The following is a 16,071-nucleotide window of genomic DNA, read 5'->3' on the forward strand; positions in this document are numbered from 1 at the left end:
TATTTTATTTTTTCAGAAGAGGACTGTCAGAAGGATCTGGAAAGCAGAGTTTCACTGTGAAAAGCAAAGATCCTTTACCTACCCATTTTACAAAAAATGTACAGAAAGCAATTGCTAAATACAGTCGGTAAGAATTAGCCTTTAAATGCTTCTGATCACAAAATCAAAACTTGCCTGAATGAATACGGGAAACAGAATCACTGATGGGCCATGGATTTCTCCAAGGTGAAAAAAAATAAAACGCTTTATTTTTAGCCAAGTGAAATGTTATACTGCATAAATCTTTGAAAATCAGTGTACTGTGAAAATTAACCAGTATATATAAAGAAAAAAGAGGAAGTAAGCTCAGAGAGGTGAAGCTGCTTCCCAGTAAAACCTGTTTCCAGTAACTGTCGTTTATGTTACTTATATTTCTTCCTGCAGGGAATCTGTGTCATCATTTTCATCAAGTGGGAGCCCCACGCCTACAGAAGCCCCCAACTCCTGGTCTGGGTCTGGAACACAGAGTTCAACAACTGGTTTATCTACAGAGAGGAGCTCCATTTACTCCTGGAGAGATGATGTATGTCACAAAATTTTGTATAATCTCATGGTTGCAATTCATAACGATGATCTGCTTTATTATTTTTTTTAAGTTTTTACCAAATTAAAACCTCTACCTGGTCCACTTGTACATACACATAAATATAAAAGCACTGACATGTCACACATAAAACTGAAAATACTCTTAAAAAAGATGAAAAAGCTCCCATAACCACACAATCCAGCATCTTAGCTGTTGATAGTTCTGTTTTTCCCACTTCCAAACCCCTATCAGGTTGTTATACATGATTTCTTGCATAAATATCTGTGGTTGGAAATTCAGGAGAGATTCTGACAATTAGGAACGTGAACAAGAGAAAAATTGGGGAAAAATAAAAGCTGTTTAAAAAAAAAAAAATCACAATTAGGGAATTTCCCCTGAATATTCTAAGTCAGATATTTTACATCTAATCCCAGCAGAAGATGTTAACCCTATAGTGAGACTGAGCCGGTGGGACTTTAGTCTGCAGTGCAAGCTTACCATTCAAATCTGTGTGATTGCACAGTTTCTGACCTCTTCATCCCCTCAAGAGTCTGAGAATTCTGGAACACAGGCTTTTGTGACGCCCCTGTGGCCATGGAAGAGTCCGGACTAGCTCCTTGGATGGTCTCATTCCTGCTGTTTTCTTGTTTGTGTTCTGGTTTTCTTTGCTTTCTTTAAAAGCAGCTCTCCGCCCTGGACTGTGCATGTGGGTCCACTCCCCGGGGAGGATGGTTTTACATGGTTTTATAGGAGCGGGTCTCCAGAGGGGCCAGAGGGAGAGGGTTGTGGGGTGCAGGGTGGGGGTTGGGGGGCGGCTGAAAGGGAGTCAGCCCTGAATCACTCGGGCACTTTTCAGAGGAGATGTAAGTCTGTCTCTGGGATAAACACCGCCCACCCCCACCCACACTCTTTGGTCAAAAGAGTGCAGATGGGAAGAAGGCTGAGAACCATTGCTTTATGAAGCATTACCGTCCAAATGCTGGGTTCCTTTCCTGCAAAAGTTCAAGTAATTATCCAAAGAGAGTCTTATGACTTCCACTTGTAGAGTTTAAATTACTCCAGTCCCTAAACATTGTTTTGCTTTGAATTTAAAAGCATTTTTTTTACTGTTCGATAGGTAATATTTGTAAAATGCAAAAAAATACAAAACAGAGAAAAATGAAAATAAGCCCTCTTCACACCCCAGCCAAATATTCTTCTGAGTTTTCTCCTTATTTGTATTTTAAAAGAGGTAATTCAGCTACCCTGCAGTCTGGGAATCTAGTTTTTTATCAACTAAGGGGAAGAAGTATCATGGAAAATATGGAATAGCAGTCTGTGAAAATCAGCCTGAATTGACCATTTTGGATCAGGTATGTCAGGCTGAATTTATGGGTTAGATTTCACACACCCGCCCTGGGAGAAAACGGACTGAACTAAAGCCCTTGCCCTGTAAGCCAATAATTGGTTCTTCCAATTGTAAGCCAATAATTGGTTCTTCCAATTGTACTTCTGTTCATGTTTTTCTAACTGACTGTAAGGGCTCTAGGTCTGTTACTTCTCAGTCATTTTCAATATACAGAAAAACTGAAGGGTTTTCTCACTGACACTTCACTGCGCCCACAGCCCAAGAATCTCTTAAGACCAGACAGGAAAAATGAATATTCTGGTCTCATCCTAATAACCACATCTTTTAGGATACCTAAGGTGGTTTTTCGTTTGTTTGTTTTTCTGTTTTCCTTAATTAAAAGAAAGTGATTATTTCCCTTTCCATGAAATAATATTCCATTTCATTAGAAAAAGATTATAATTTGCAAATGTAGTTAGGTGTCTAATGCACAATTATATGAGGGACACATGTCTGTGTACACACATATATGTGTGTGTGTATGTGCTTGGCTATATGGTGTGTGTCTGTCATTATCAATGTCTATATTAATATGTATATTCATAGCTGTAACTATGTTTATGTAAAATCTTGGATTATGAGACTTTCTCGTAGTAGAGATTATCTCTATTTAACAGTTAAGGAAACTAAGTCTCAGTTGGGATGTAATTTTTCAGAAGAGTAAAAATTGGAGCCCTGGTATGTCTGGTTTCGATCGAGTCACACTCCCTCCTATTATATAAATTTGTGTCATTGATTCTGAAGCCTTTATTGACAACTTCTAGTCCTGTAACTAAATGTGCATTTCTATATTTTAGGAGTTTGACAAAGCCAGTGCACAGAAAGTACAGCAGTTATTCTGGGAGGTCGAGGAAATGTTGTTTGAAGGGAAAGTAAGCCCTCAGACCCAGAATCTCCAGGCTGAGTGCCGTGAATGGGCGGGCCGGTCCCTGCATCTGAGGTGAGGAGGTTGTTCACGAAAATTCTCCGGAAGGGGGTTGGGAACTGCTCCCTGTTGACCTGTTCAATATGTCGGTATATTTTGAGTGAAAGTGCTTGTCAAAATATGTACCCAGAACACATGTGCTTTACTGAGAAATCACTCCCTTTGAAATGGTGTCTGAGGAAATCTGGAGACCTTCCAAGTGTACTTTAATTTGTGAGAAGCAAATGGAGCTCATGCCTGGAAAGGCATTGTGTGTATCACAGGTGCAAGAATGGAAGAAGGGAGGGAGTTATCCATGCCTTCCCACTCCCTAGTCTGAGCAGCTGTGTCTGTCTGCCCTTGAAGAGCAACGCATGGGGCAAGATCTGGGCAGGAACAGAGAGATTATTTGCTGGATGATGGCGTGGATGAATCTGACCATCTCATCAAGATCCCTTATGTAGGAGAAGCTCATCTATTTCTTCTTAAGATCAAAGATGAAGTATATAGATTGAGTATAAAGGGAAGATTGTCTTCCTTCAATTACTCAGCCAAACCTACTTAGAGGGTTAAAAAAAAAAATCCATGTCAGTTATCTGAAGTTTCTCTGGGTTATATCTGGGGAGACTACATTAGAACTTCCATACACATGTTGATAAATCTTTTGGTTAATTAAGTAAGATTTTTAAAAATCTTTATTCAGTAGGTTTAATTTTTTGTCTCCAGGCCATTGTAAGCCCCTGTCTTAGAATCCACTAGACATTAACGATGCAATGTGGACTTTCCTAGGCATCATGGTGCACTTGCCTAAACCCAGGAGCTCAGATCTGTTTCTTTCAGTGTTGTCTTATATACTTAAGATAAAAATGAAGGAAGAGAGAGAGTAGAGAAAAGAAAAGATGGCAAGGACTGTAAACCAAGTATATATATTCACATTATTTTCCTTTGTTGCGAATGTATCAGTTAACATAGGGAGCTTCTGTGTGCCTAGCATTACCCTAGTTGTCTGAATGTGATTATACTGTCTCTAAGCTACTTGTTAGTCCTACAAGGGAACTGTTATTCTACTTTGGATACAAAATGGAACAGATGGAATCAGTGGCTCAGGGAGCCTGCAAACTTTGGCTAAAGGCTCTGCATCAATGGCAAGAGCAGTGTAGTATGTCCCCCCCTCAAAGCCCGTACGTTTCCTGTGATCCCGTTACACTGCCCATGTACCAGTATTTACCTTATCACTTCATACTTTCCAAACTGCTTCAAAACATCTTCCCCTTTCCAATAAAAAAATGTTAGTTTCCTTTTTTTCCCCCCCACTTTCAGAGTATTAGGAAGACAGCTCATCCCGCCTGCTGATGAAGGAGTTGAGCATTTCCAGAGCAGCCGGCCTGCTTCTGCCATCCAAAGACCCTTCCTTGATGACTGTGGACACAGCAGCAATATCAGAGAGTATGTTGCTAGAAGTTACTTTCGAAAAGTGTGAAAGTGTTAGTCGCTCAGTCGTGTCTGACTCTTTGCAATCCAATGGACCATAGCCCGCCAGGCTCCTCTGTCCATGGAATTCTCCAATACTGGAGTGGGTTGCCATTTCCTTTTCCAAGGGATCTTCCTGACCCAGGTATCAAACCCGGGTCTCCTGCATTGCAGGCAGATTGTTTACCAACTGAACCACCTGGGAAGCATATTTTAAATTATATATTTAAATGAATAAGTAATAGCCAGAGTGTGCATGTGCTAAGTTGCTTCAGTTGTGTCTGACTCTTTGCAACCCTATGAACTGTCCATGGCTCCTCTGTCCATGGGATTCTCCAGGCAAGAATAGTGGAGTGTAGCCATGCCCTCCTCCAGGGGATCTTCCTGACCCAGGGCCTGAACCCACATCTCCTGTGGCTCCTGCATTGCAGGTGGCTTTTTCACTGCTAAGCCACTGGGGAACCCCAGTAGCCACGACTGAAGCAACTTAGCACACACACACACATCCATCCACTGTTACGAGCAGATGTGCTCATGCTCAGTCATGTCCGACTCTTTGCGACTCTGTGGACTGTAGCCTGCCAGGCTCCTCTGTCCATGGAATTCTCCAGGCAAGAATACTGGAGAGAGTTGTCATGCCGTCCTTCAGGGGATCTTCCTGATCCAGGGATGGAACCCAAGTCTCCTGTGTCTCCTGCGTTGGCAGGTAGATTCTTTGCCACTGTGCCACGTAGGGAGCCCTAAAAAGTATTTTCAAATGCATTTTAGTTATACTTTTTCATGTCTATCTCAGCCGCGATCCTTGGCTTCACCAACTTAGAAATTTAGATTTTAATAAAGGGCAAATACAGAGCAATTTTTTTTTTTTTTACCCAAGATACTTCCGATTCTAAACTGATGGTGCTGTGTGCATGTAATACAAGTATCAAGACAGTTAACTTTTAAACTGTTGTTTCAAATACTCTGAGAGGCGGAGGCTAATGCCAAATCAAGAACTGCCTCATGGTGATGGATTCTAAGCCTCAAGACAGTAGCAGAAGAAATAAAGCTCTATTCTGTGTTCTTTTGCTCATGAACAGATTTTGGTAAATCCCTTATGCCATTCACACATCTTAGGAACGGACTATGCCATGATGCTCCTTCATCATAGCAAAGAAGACACAAACTCGTAGAATAATTTAGACTTTTAAGAAGCCCTTAAAAATTTAAATGATGCCTGGGTTAAAATGTTGCTTTTAAGCATATGCCTTTTGTCAAATGTAATGTTTAGTGCTTTTTAAAATTTGGAAATCTGTGGCTTTATAACTAATTGAAGGGCCCACCCTGATCATGTAAACATTGTATTGCTGACCCTCATGGAGAATCTGCTTTTCCCCGTAGGCTGTGCATCTCTGGCTCTCAGATAGTCCCAGCCGTTCTCCCAGCCCCCTCCCTGCCGGGTCCTGATGGCACCAGGGTTGTGGACCTCATGGCACATTCATCTCTGGAAGAAGAGATTTTTGATGTGGATGGAAAGATTGAAGAGTATTTTGCTTTTGACAGAAAACAAGAGTAAATAGAATTTTATTCGACATTGACTTAGTACAATAATATTTATTGGGCGTGTATGTTGATTATAGGCTCATTTAGTGTTTTGTGCATTTTTCACTTATGCGAAAGATTTTCCACTCTTTTCAGAGTCCTGTGCTCCCCGAAGTTTTTCAGTTCCTGGCAGAATATAGATATGTTAGAGCAGTGTTTCCCTTTCTTTCTGACAAAGTGGCACCGACAGAAAATAAGAATCGCGTTTAGCGCATTGGTAAAAGTGGAAAAAGGCTCCTAGTGGCCTTTGTCCCCCAGGGTTTCAGAATCTGGCTGCCCAGGAGAGCAAAGGGGAAAAGGTCCAGGTCCAGTCTCTGCTCTAAATGCGTATCTGATTCTTAGACAAGAGCTATTGGTATTGTATAATGAAAATTTGCCTCCTGATTAAAAATTGGTACTAAAAAAATGCTGTTTGTCTATATACATACAGTATACAAATATGCATGTGTGTTGGACAGAGGAGTAGCATTCTTTTAACCTCAACCATTGATAGCTTAGTAATGAGAATGGGTTTTGTCCTTAGTGGCGAGGACTGTCTTGAACAAAAACCAGCTCATCGTCGCAGGACGTGGCGTAAGCACGGACTTCCTCCCGTGTCGCCACACGACTGTATCAGAGATGCGGTGGCTGCGGAAGTGTTTGATCACGTCTGGATGAATGTGGTGGAGGTGTTGGAAAAGCTGACCAGAAAACACTGGGAACTTACAGGTACTTAATTTGTAGAATGTGACGTATTGAAAAGAAAAAGTAACCCATGCTCCTCAGCTTTCTGTCCCACGTGCTTGACTTGGCCAAATCTAGGACATGACTGGAGTGAGAAGGGAAGTGGGTTTCTGCCTTTATTCACAAGTAACCTTTAATCACCTCAGAAATGACATTCTCACGTTTTGAGCTATAAAAAAAAGATTGAGGTATTCCTGAAAAAATACAGAAATACATTAGAGAGAAGCTCGAAGTCACTTTTTAAATTCTGATTTAAAAAAATTACATAACTAATCTCTAGTAATGGGATATTGTTTTTTTAATTCTAGATGACATTATTTATAAAATAAAAGGTAAACAAAGCTAATTTATTAATCACTTCATTTACCTGTATAAAATGTTCTCTACTCGAAACCGAGCAGAAACATGATAGAAATGTCAGTGGTGGACAGTAATGACTCCTGTTAACCAATTTTCACAATAGTATAATAATATATCATATATATATATTATATTATTATAATATAATATATATTAATAATATAGTAATAATTAATAACAGTATAGTATATATTATAATAATATATATTATATTATATATAATTAATAATATATTAATTAAATATTACTTTTTGCAATCAAAGGGATTAATTGGGATATTATAAAATACCAAGAATCATTCTTGCTCCAGTGTATAATTCTGATTTTTTTTTCTTACGTACCACTGAAAGGATAGGCATTTCATTAGATGCTCTTGGAAAAGTGTCAAAGCCCATTACTCTGTAGGGTCTGTTCTCTTTAAGGTTCAGTGGCCACTGCAGACTCAAGGATCTCAAGAAGAAATGCTCTCTCTGAACAGTGAATTTTAAGTACATATACAGTATTAGATAATGTTTTGTAATAATATTGGTTTTTCTTTGGCACAGAAGGAAAAAAACAGAAAGAAAAATTGAAAGTAGCTGAGAATAAATCTCCACCCACAGTCATTTCCCGCATTAACGCTGATGTGTCCAGTGTTCCGCCATCCAGAAGCTCTGAAACTCGAAGTGTATCCCTGGCTTCTCATCTTAACCCACAGCAGGTAGGTGCTTTCTTGCTGTCTCTTTCTTTCAGTCTTTATGTATCTGGCCTCAGGTTGTCCAGAGTGCCAGTGTCCAGTGTTAAATTGTTATCAAGATATTTGGGTCTGTTGGCCAATAAGACCAAAATTTTAAAATATTTTATGAAGTTTAATAGAATTTCCAGATTTCCTGATAGAACAGGGACACTCAGATGAAGTTTAATAGAATCACCAGATTGGTTGACAGAGCAGGGACACTCAGATTTGTGACTTTCCAGCTGTTTGGAGTGGTAGAACTGATTCCACAATTTTTGAAAAGAAAACATGTTTTCCCCAGTATTTCTAGACAAGTTGAAGGTTTCAGATGTTCTCCTTCCCTCCCACCAAAGCAATAAAAGACTCAATCAATGAGTATGCATTGAGTTCATTCAGCATTTATTGAGTTTGTATTAAGTGAACTGTATTGGGGCTTCTTAGGTGGTTCAGTGGTAAAGAATCTGCCTACCAATGCAGGAGACGCAGATTCGATCCCTGGGTCAGGAAGATCCCCTGGCATAGGAAATGGCAACCCCCTCCAGTATTCTTGGCTGAGAAATTCCATGGAGGAGCCTGGTGGGCTATAGTCCATGGGGTTGCAAAGAGTCAGACACAACTGAGCACCCACACACCAACTATATTAGGTGTTTTAAGGACATACAGAGATGATCACAGCATATTCTCTGAAATAGTCGAGTGAAAAGTATTATACAGGTCAGATGCAGTGTCTTCTCTAAGTGATGTGCAAAAGAAGGGCTGTAAGAGAATGCGGACGAGGATGATTTACCCTGCCTGAAGCGAGGCTTCATCTTTTAGGTTGGAGATGAAATTTGAGCCAAACATGAAGAAACAGGTAGTTTTCCTGGGTGGGAAGACTGTGTGGGTCAATTCAGACAGTTCTCACGTGGAGGCGTGAGGGAGGGCAGCAGTGACCGACTGAGGGCTGGAGAACGGGGCGCCGGGACCAGCAGAGTCTCTGTGGCAGGACGTGGCATTGGGAATTGAGACCCGTAAGGAGGATTATCTTGGACCTGTTGTTCAACTTTTCTAAACTTCAGTTTCTTTATCTGTAGAATGAGGGCAATCATATGTTGTGCAAGGGGTTGTTGTGAGCACAGAATCATACAAACATGTACTGGGAACTCAATACGGATTTCTTGAATTACATCCCTATGCAAAGAAAGATCTAGTGGAAAGTAGGCTGGAAAGGATGCACTTGCTCATGGGAGACCTTCCGGAGGGCTAAGGAGTTTGGACTCTATGTTTGCACAGCCTATCTGGTGTGGGGAAGTAGACAAAAGAGAAGACGAAATTCCTGGTTCTTACAAGTTAGTTGGAGGGAGTCAAGCCATGACAAAGAGTACAGTACATGCGTGTATGCGCGCGAGCGCACACACACACACACACACACACACACACACAGAGGCAATCTAGTAGATATGCTTAGAATAGATGACAGCTGTAGCTTTAGATATAGACTACAACGTTGGAGGATGACAAAGCGGAGGGAGAAATAGGCACCCAGAATAGGAGCAATAGGGCGTGAGGTTCAGGGAGCAGTGGATTAAAACAGAAATAACTAAAAGAATTTACTCACTAGTGCCAGGGCTTTCCACTTAGTCTTTGCTTGTGCTGTTCAAAAGAAACTTTTGAAATTGCTACCAGCTTAATGTACTTTTTGGTCTCTTTAAATTGCTGACAGGCTCAATAATATTTCCCACTTTTCATATTAAAATATGAAATGTGAATCACATACAAATGAACAGTGATGACAACATAGAAGAAAAGCTTTAACTATCAGGCAACATAAGTATAGGGCTTCCCTGGTGGCTCAGAGGTTAAAGCGTCTGCCTGCAATGCAGGAGACCTGGGTTCGATCCCTGGGTGGGGAAGATCCCCTGGAGAAGGAAATGGCAACCCACTCCAGTACTCTTGCCTGGAGAATCCCATGGAGGGAGAAGCCTGGTAGGCTACAGTCCACAGGGTTGCAAAGAGTCGGACACAACTGAGCTACTTCACTTCACTTCAACATAAATATACTTGAGAAATATGGAAATTTTCAAATCTAAGGAAATTTTTCAACAGATATTTTGTTGTACTTATGGCTTTTCATGGTTTTTAAAAATGTTTTTGATAGCTATTTGGTTTTAATTTGGATAAATGTAAAAGAAAGTGAATGGGCAACAAAGTTAAAAGTAAAAATAAAATACTAGTAGAGTTTATTTTGAAATAGACAAAGCATTTGGTGGTAATCACACTAGGTCTTAATTTATGCCTCTGACATTTTTATATGTATTCAATATGAGGAAAATGGGATTAGGGTTGCCACATTTTTCTGGAATTAGAATTCTAGTTTCAGAAACCCTGTTTGCCTGAAACTAAATATTATTTTAAATCTACTTGGTCGTATTACAGGCCAGATATTAGATTAGTAATAATTTAGTCTTTATTTCACGCTTTCACCAAGGTTATCAAATTGAATTCTCCTAATAACTCTACAAAGTTGCAGGAGGATTCTTTACTGCTGAGCGACTGGAGAAGCCCATTTGGAAATCTGATCATTCTTTATTAATTTCTCTTCACATATTTTTAGAAAATAGAGTCCCTTTATTAAATTCACCTCCCATTAGCCAGTTTGAAGGTGTCCTTTAACAGTAATTGCAGTGACCCTGGATGCTTTTTAATTTTTATTGTGTTTACTTTCCTCAGATACATCGCTTCTCCAACAATTTTTATAGTGACTTGAATGGTGTGATGACAATTCAAGCAAAACCACTTCAGCAGAGACCTACCTGTTTTGCAGATAGAACACAGTGCGTATAAAAAATAGTGATCCACCCTCTTCCCCGGGCTGGATGTGTTCTAGCCCTAAAGACCACATGCAGTCAATGTGTAAAGTAAAAGGACAATAGTCAGGTATCAGCCACAAAACAATTTCTGTTAGGTTGGGGCTGATAAGAAAAGGGGACTGTAGCTATGAATTCTGCCTCTTGTGGACTATATGGTTTGATGCAAACAAGAAGAAATTTAGATCTTTTTTCCCTGTTGATGATCCTTCATTGAAATTAAAATTGAGCTGGGCATGTTAGTCTGTTCATTCATTGAACAAATGGGACTATGTTCTGTATGCCAGGCTCTAGACAGAGTCTGCTAAAGGATAAATATGTAAGTGCCCTGTTCTCGCAGAGCTTACCCCTGAACAATTAAGTTGCTTTCTCTCCCCCAGGAATGAGCAGGAGGACAAACCATTGGGTGTAGGATCCGCTGTTCTTTCCTCAGCCCAGAACCGTCTGGCCCGGATCACGGATGCTCGTGGACCACAGACGTCCGCAAAGAAAACACTCGCGCACAGGAGGCTGCCTTCTCTTACCTCGGACTCCCAGAGGCTGAAAATCCCCAGTGTGTACAGTGATGAAGTTCTTAGGGGGACAAAACTGTAAGTCTTGTTTCTGGTGGTAAAGCAAAGATCACAGAGGACAGAGATGCTTGTCACTTAGTTTGTGGTTTATTCCAGACAAAGCATCCGCTGTCAAATTTTATATGAACATTTTTCTAAGTGGTTCATTCCTCTGGATATTTAACATGAATTGAAGTAGTATACTTAGTTGGATACTAGAATATAAAGTCAGGCCATGTACCTATAGCACAGGCAGCCAAACAAAAGCAAGTTCTTTGAGGGAGAGGGTCTTGGATGGGTTTCAGTGACCAAGTCTGTAAAACTAATAATTAGCAAATTATTAGCCTTTAAAAAACATAATTGATACTTTCATTGTGATGTGTAAAAATTTATATACATAGCTATTAGAGTAAATAGCTCCAGTAAATAGTTCTTTACTGGCTCAGCAGTAAAGAACCTTACCTGCGATGCAGGAGATGTGGCAGGAGCTGTTCGATTCTTGGACTGGGAAGATCCCCTGGAGAAAGAAATGGCAACCCACTCCAGTATTCTTGCCTGGGAAATCCCATGGACAGCCCATGAGGTCACAGAAGAGTCGGACACAACTTAAAGACTCAACAACATACCTATTAGTTTTATCTATCTCTAAGGACAAGTTTCACTCTGTGTAGGGAATTTCAGAAAATCTATTGGCCTTGGGGAATCAACATCAAATCATTGCCTATTAAAAAGACATTTGTCGCTTCCTTTAATTGTAGAATTATAAAGAAGCAGTTTTCTCAGTCACCCAAGTGTCAGGCAATATTTAGGTTAATAGTAGTGTCTTGTTGATTGCTTTGACAGTCTAAGAACAGCTTTTTTAAATGTATTTTTGGCTGCTTTGGCTCCTAGTCACTGCACACAAGATGTTACATTGTGGCACATGGGATCTTATCAGTAGTTCCCCAACCAAAGATGGAACCTGCATCTGCAAGCAGATTCTTAACCACTGGACCACAGGGAAGTCCTGTAATGTACCACTTTTTCATACACTTTTTCACTTTAACATTACTCATATTTTCCATGTTATTGCATATTTTTGAAAGCATGATTTTAATGACTAAAATATAATTATGTGGGTATATGTGTTGCCCTGTTACTGGAAAATTTCATATCTTTTATATTTTCACTATTATAATGTGCAGTGAATATTATCTGACATAAATCTTAGTTGCTATGCTATGCTATGCTATGCTAAGTTGCTTCAGTCATGTCCGACTCTGTGTGACCCCATAGACGGCAGCCCACCAGGCTCCCCCGTCCCTGGGATTCTCCAGGCAAGAACACTGGAGTGGGTTGCCATTTCCTTCTCCAGTGCATGAAAGTGAAAAGAGAAAGTGAAGTCTCCCAGTTGTGTCCGACTCTTAGCGACCCCATGGACTGCAGCCTACCAGGCCCCTCTCTCTGTCCATGGGATTTTCCAGGCAAGAGTACTGGAGTGGGGTGCCATTGCCTTCTGCAAATCTTAGTTAGGGTGTCTTAAAATTGTTTCCTGGTAGTAAGTCCTAGAAGTAAAGCTACTGGGTCAAAGATTATGGATATTTTTAAGGCTCTTGAAATATTTTTTCAAAGTTCTTCTAAGAATGGTTCTACCAATTTTTATAGATCCCCTGGAAACAGACAAGACTCTTTCCTTACAGCCTGTAAACTTTAGGTAGTATGTGTATTTTAAAACCTGATGGATCAAAACCTGTCATATTTTAATTTTCATAAGTTTATGATTAGCGAATAAATGAAAAATGAATTAGAATTCATTTCTAGAGTATCCATCTCTATTCTTGTGCATGAGTTGGATCATTTAATTTTTCAGTGTTATTATCTGGTAAGGAAGGTGTCTTATCATCCTTACTCTTCTTTTATTAAAATTTCTAACCCATCCTGATAAATTTTACAATCTGGTTGTCAAATTTTAAAAAAAGTATCACATTGGACCTCATAGCTTTAAATCTATTTAAGATTTAGGAATAATTGACATTTTCACAATATTTAGTTTTCCCATCAAAGAGCATTATCTTACCTCTTGATTTTATGACCTTACATAAAATTTTGTGGTTTTCCTCACCTAAGCCCTGCAGAGTAGAATTAATTTTATCCTGCATTGATTGCTGTATTCCCTAAATTTCTACAGCAGTTGTAATAAGAACCAGATACTGTACATAGCACTATATCAACTGCATTGCCTTGTAATCTAATTATTTATGTGTCTTCATCTTGTTTTCAATAACTTGTAATCTCCCTTAGGGCTTCCCTGGTGGCTCAGTGGTAAAGAATCCTTCTGCCAACGCTGGAGAGGCAGGAGACACAGGTTCGATCCATGAGTCCAAAAGATCCCCTGGAGGAGGAAATGGCAACCCACTCCAGTATTCTTGCCTGGGAAATCCCATGGACAGAGGAGCCTGGTGGGCTACAGTTCACAGGGTCGCAAAAGGTTGGACACAACTTAGAGACTAAACAACAACAAATCTCCATAAGGGGAGGAACTAGACCTTCAGAAACTTGTGTGTTCTGCGCATAGCTGAGCACTTATTAAACACAGGCTCATAGTCCTTGCTAAACATGGGAGTGACTGGAGCTGGGGCTCAGTCCCCCGCCCGCATTCATCTTCAGGAAACTCAGCTCATTCTGCTAGGCGCTGGAGGCAGGCTGTGATCAATAGCTCAGGTGAGGAGCTTTGCAGAAAAGTCTTTCGTCTCTCTGCACCTGGGTGCTCAGGTCACACTGTTGTGTTTACAGGCAAACTGGTGTGGACCGTATGGGCTCCCCACCGACTCAAACCCCACGGAGCCGGCTGCCCCCAATAGGCTCCGAGACTGGAGAGCACCACGTGGCAGGTCCCGGATCACGCCCTGTTTCCGTAAGACAATTGTCTTAATACTTAAGTGCACCATTTTCACTGTTTGTTGGAAAGCAAGCATACATAACTGTAACACTTTCACAAGAGCTCAGTAGCATAAAACATCTCCCTGATGCTTCCTGAAAGTCAGTAGCTTGTGAGAATTTACAGGAGGCTGGACGGTTGATTCAATATTTTGTGAAATACAAACATGCCTGAATTAAATCAGAGGGTCCAGGTGTCAAGGAAATATCTGATGGTCAGGATGGTGTAGTAAGGAAAAGTGTGAAGGTTAGGTCAGGAGGGGCTTCCCTGGGGGCTCAGATGGTAAAGAATCTGCCTGCGATGCAGGAGACCTGAGTTCAATCCCTGGGTTGGGAAAATCCCCTGGAGAAGGAAATGGTAACCCACTCCAGTATTCTTGCCTGGAGAATCCCATGGACAGGTAGATCTGTGTTTGAAGCCTGTCACACAAACTCTCTGTATGATTTGGTACAAATTAATCTCCCTTAATTTTATTTATAAAAGGGCAATAATGATTCCCACCTCAAAGAATTGCTATAAGGATTAAATGAATTTATAGATGTTAAATAATGCCTGGCATAGATTAAAAGCACAGTAAAATACTCTGCCATTTTTACTAGTTCTCTCTTTTTTTTTTTGGCCCTGCCACATGGCATCAGGGATCTTAGTTCCCTGACCAGGGATTGAACCCTGGCCATAGCAATGAAAATGCCGAGTCCCTAACCATGGACTACCGGCGAAGCCCTAAACTCTCATCTTTATAGCTAGTCTGTACCATGTTCACTGCAGTGTAGAGGCACTGTCTTCTTCACCCAAGCTCAGTTCAGCCAAGCAATTACAGAAAGCCTGAGGAAGCTATGCTGCTGGTAGGAAGCATAATCAGATTTCCCCCAGATTTATACAGACTTCTCACTGCTGCTGCTGCTAAGTCACTTCAGTCGTGTCCAACTCTGTGCGACCCCATAGACGGCAGCCCACCAGGCTCCCCTGTCCCTGGGATTCTCCAGGCAAGGACACTGGAGTGGATTGCCATTTCCTTCTCCAATGCATGAAAGTGAAAAGTGAAACTGAAGTCGCTCAGTCGTGTCCGACTCTTAGCGACCTCATGGACTGCATGCAGCCTACCAGGCTCCTCCATCCATGGGATTCTCCAGGCAAGAGTACTGGAGTGGGGTGCCATTGCCTTCTCCGAGACTCCAATATAAGCAACTATTTATTTTAATTTTTGGCCATGTAGCATATAGAATCTTAGTTCCCTGACAAGGCATTAAACCCCCACCCTCTGCATTGGAAGTGTGGAGCCTTAACCATTGGAGAGCCAAAGAAGCCTAACTTGTGTCTCTTTGATAAAATATAGAAGAATGCCAACCGTAGGAACATAAAGTCTAGAGAGAGAAAAACCAACTGAGGCAGTGCTTTCTCTCTCATTCCTTCTGCCTCCTTGGGCACAGCAATAAAAATCATTCCCAGAAGGCAAGAGTTGCAAAGCTTTAATATTTAACCTTAGAATATTGTGGCTTAGAGTGGAATCATAAAAGCAGTCAAACATCACATTTAAAAAAATTCAGATGCCTCACAAATGCACCCATGCTGCATTCACAAATGCAGAATAACATTTCTATCATAATTTAATATTAAGAATTTTATGTGGTTAATGTTTTAATCCATATTTACTTATTAGGGCTTTATCAGATTAAAAGATACAGTTAGTTACACAAAGTATATTTTGATACTTGTGTTAGTAGACTGTATACTTAGCAACATCTAAATAAAAGTTTTTCAAATAAGCGAAAGAATGAATAGACGAGAGACTGATCGAAACATATACAGATTTTCTTTTGTCTTTTTAAGAATTGCATTTGTTTTAACAAGAATATATTATCCTTTATTTAGCTCAGAGGAAGACATCTACAAAATCATGGGTTGAGTGCATTACCTGATAGTGTAGAACGGTCACCTCTTCGAGAAAGATCTCTAACCATGGAACAGTTTTCAAGGCCCAGCACTACCCATACATTTCGGGTAGGTTCTCTGTTAACCGTTAACTGTGATTCTTAAAAATATTCAAAACAA

General features: G+C 40.5%; 1 protein-coding gene across 6 annotated transcripts in view; it reads left to right on the plus strand.

Annotated features, from left to right (window-relative positions):
- Positions 1-16,071, plus strand: part of FAM149A (family with sequence similarity 149 member A) — a 34,927-nt gene that overhangs the window by 15,302 nt on the left and 3,554 nt on the right. For 2 of the 6 annotated variants that reach the window (XM_061404248.1, XM_061404251.1), the window contains exons 2-12: positions 17-127; positions 424-562; positions 2,750-2,892; positions 4,177-4,302; positions 5,707-5,877; positions 6,431-6,615; positions 7,536-7,690; positions 10,415-10,518; positions 10,932-11,141; positions 13,875-13,995; positions 15,892-16,020. In XM_061404248.1, the coding sequence (XP_061260232.1) occupies positions 17-127; positions 424-562; positions 2,750-2,892; positions 4,177-4,302; positions 5,707-5,877; positions 6,431-6,615; positions 7,536-7,690; positions 10,415-10,518; positions 10,932-11,141; positions 13,875-13,995; positions 15,892-16,020 (1,594 nt within the window). Of the gene's footprint in view, positions 1-16; positions 128-423; positions 563-1,157; positions 1,272-1,794; positions 1,918-2,749; positions 2,893-4,176; positions 4,303-5,706; positions 5,878-6,430; positions 6,616-7,535; positions 7,691-10,414; positions 10,519-10,931; positions 11,142-13,874; positions 13,996-15,891; positions 16,021-16,071 lie in introns of those variants that run through there. The other 4 variants (XM_061404252.1, XM_061404249.1, XM_061404253.1 and 1 more) reach the window with 4 other exon arrangements.

The sequence above is a fragment of the Bos javanicus genome, chromosome 27 (genome assembly GCF_032452875.1).
Source record: "Bos javanicus breed banteng chromosome 27, ARS-OSU_banteng_1.0, whole genome shotgun sequence".
NCBI classification, from domain to species: Eukaryota; Metazoa; Chordata; class Mammalia; order Artiodactyla; family Bovidae; genus Bos; species Bos javanicus.